The following is a 2401-nucleotide window of genomic DNA, read 5'->3' on the forward strand; positions in this document are numbered from 1 at the left end:
AGATGTTGGGGCTCATGGAGGAAATGATAGTGGACCAAGATGTTTGGCAATATGTGGTTCTAGAGAAGACCTGTCCATGAAACTGAGTGTAAGAAGAGTTATGTTCCACACACTCTACTCTAAGAAACCAAACTACAACTCCTCTTCTTACTGCATCTTCCTCTTCCTCCCATTTCCTTTTCATAAATCATGATTGTTTTCCAATCCCCTTTCTTGCCCTCACTGCCCTGCTCACTGCATCATTGCTCTCCCCCCCCCCCCATCACCCACACCCTATTTTCCTAACCAGGTTCCATGCTCATATTCTTGTTACTTGTGGTTATACCCTAGCACTACACCATCTCTCTTCGGCTCTTTCTTCCACTTTTGTTGTTTTCTACTCTCTCTCTCTCCTCTTGTTTTTGTTCTAACTAGGTAACCAAGTATCACTTTTACATCAGTACACTTGTTTCTGATCTCTTTCTTGTACCTCTCTCTCACTATCTCAATGGGTAACCATGTATCTCCTCTATAGCAAGACTGCTTCTGTCTCTCTGTCACACTCTAACCTTTCATCCTTTGACACAAGTTCCCCTCCTCAAATGCCCCCTTCCCCTCTCATAATCCCCTGTCTTGTGAGTTACTTGGTTAGCCTGCCAGTGCTGGTGCCACGTTAAAAGCATCCAGTCCACACTGTAATGTGGTTGGCATTTGGAAGGGCATCCAGCTGTAAAAAATTTGTCAAAACTAACTTCACTTCTGTTAGTGTCACATAAAAAGCACAGAGTCCACTCTGCATAAAGGTTGGTGTTAGGAAGGGCATCCATTCGTTAAACCCCTGTCAAAACACACACAGTAGCCTTGAGTAGACTTCTACCTGGCCAGCTCCTGTTAATCGTCCTAGACAAGCATGCATGGAAGATGGACATTGAACAATGATGATGATGATAATGATTTCTCTTGAAATACACTGAAAATGATTTCAGTTAATTTTGAAAACAATGAAGAATTTATCAAAATAACTTTGCCATTATCAAGCTGTTGTTCAGAACATGAAACTTTGATAATGAAATCATGAACCTTCAGACTTGGGAATGGAGATTTACAACTGCCAGCATTTATAAGCAAGGCATATGAACAGAGAGAGAATAAGATATGTAGAGGAGAGCCATGCTGAGACAGTAGTGAGAACATCCAACGGAGGTAGAGATTGGTGGTAGAAGAGTGAACGTTTCATATGGAAGTGACAAAGACTTCAAGAGAGGTTTGAAGAGTTAGCTAGCTGGTTAAAAATAATGGATAAGTGATGATGCAATACTAACTGGCATCAATTGTCCAAATTAGCAGAACAGCAGTCTTGGTGAGAAAGAAGTGAGAGAGCCTGTAACAGAATTGTGTGGTGGACTTGATCAGTCCTGGCACAGTTTAACACGATCACCTTGTAAGGTAGTATCTCTAACAGGGTTTACTCTGTTAACAAGAATTTGGGCCATGGCTTCAGTCTGAGGATAATTAGCTCCTTTCTGCTTGCCAGGCTTGGATACTCTGAAAAAAAGGTAATGGGCACTATTCTTCTTTCTTTTATTGAACCGTAAAAACAAAATAATAAATAATTACCTCAACATCCATGTATCATATTCAATGTCAGTCATTGTAGCAGGAAACTTTAACTCTTCAGGTTTTATCAAGGTCACACCTATAAGCAAAGGTAACACTAAATTTTTAATGATATAATATAGAAAATATTCAATAGGAAAAAATTGAATTCTGCAGCAAATTTCTACCAGACTTTTTTTAACATTTTTGAGGAGATCTATACAATAAAATATACATATATTGCTATATATTTGTTTGTTTTTCGAATGTTTGTTTTTTCATTCTAACATAGATTGAACAGGGACTTATTTCAGACAAAATTTTCTGGTTGGATACTCTTCCTGTTTTCAATCCTAATCTCTTTACAAGTAAAGAATTTATTCTTTTTATTTATCAATAAGGAATGTAAACATCATCACCATTTCATTCAGCTGGAGACAAATTAGGTCATGCAATGGGCTTTCTCTCTCTCTCACACACACATGCATGGCCCATTTCCTATAGTTTTCGTCAATCAAATTCACTTATGAACTAGTGAAGCAAACTTCTGTATTACACAATCACACCAATACCAACACACCTACCTACCAACCTAACTAGGCATACCCACATACATACCTACTTACACACACACACACACACACCACATACATAGTTCACTCTGTAAAGTGGTTGGTGTTATGAAGGGCATCCCAGTTGTAGAAACTATGCCAAGGTAGACAGTGGAGCTTTGCACACGCCTCTGGTTTACCATCTCCTGTCAACTTAGCCAACCCATGCCAGCATGGATGATAGATGATCATGATATCATCCTATGTTCCCAAAT

The 2401-nt window shown here is 39.0% G+C and overlaps 1 protein-coding gene across 2 annotated transcripts in view; it reads right to left on the reverse strand.

The window, feature by feature from the left end:
* Positions 1-2401, reverse strand: part of LOC106871179 (neuralized-like protein 4) — a 93667-nt gene that overhangs the window by 44941 nt on the left and 46325 nt on the right. The window contains exon 11 of one of the 2 annotated variants that reach the window (XM_052973785.1): positions 1597-1675. In XM_052973785.1, the coding sequence (XP_052829745.1) occupies positions 1597-1675 (79 nt within the window). Of the gene's footprint in view, positions 1-1596; positions 1694-2401 lie in introns of both variants that reach the window. The other variant, XM_052973784.1, reaches the window with a different exon arrangement.

This window comes from Octopus bimaculoides, chromosome 16 (genome assembly GCF_001194135.2).
Source record: "Octopus bimaculoides isolate UCB-OBI-ISO-001 chromosome 16, ASM119413v2, whole genome shotgun sequence".
Classification (NCBI taxonomy): domain Eukaryota; kingdom Metazoa; phylum Mollusca; class Cephalopoda; order Octopoda; family Octopodidae; genus Octopus; species Octopus bimaculoides.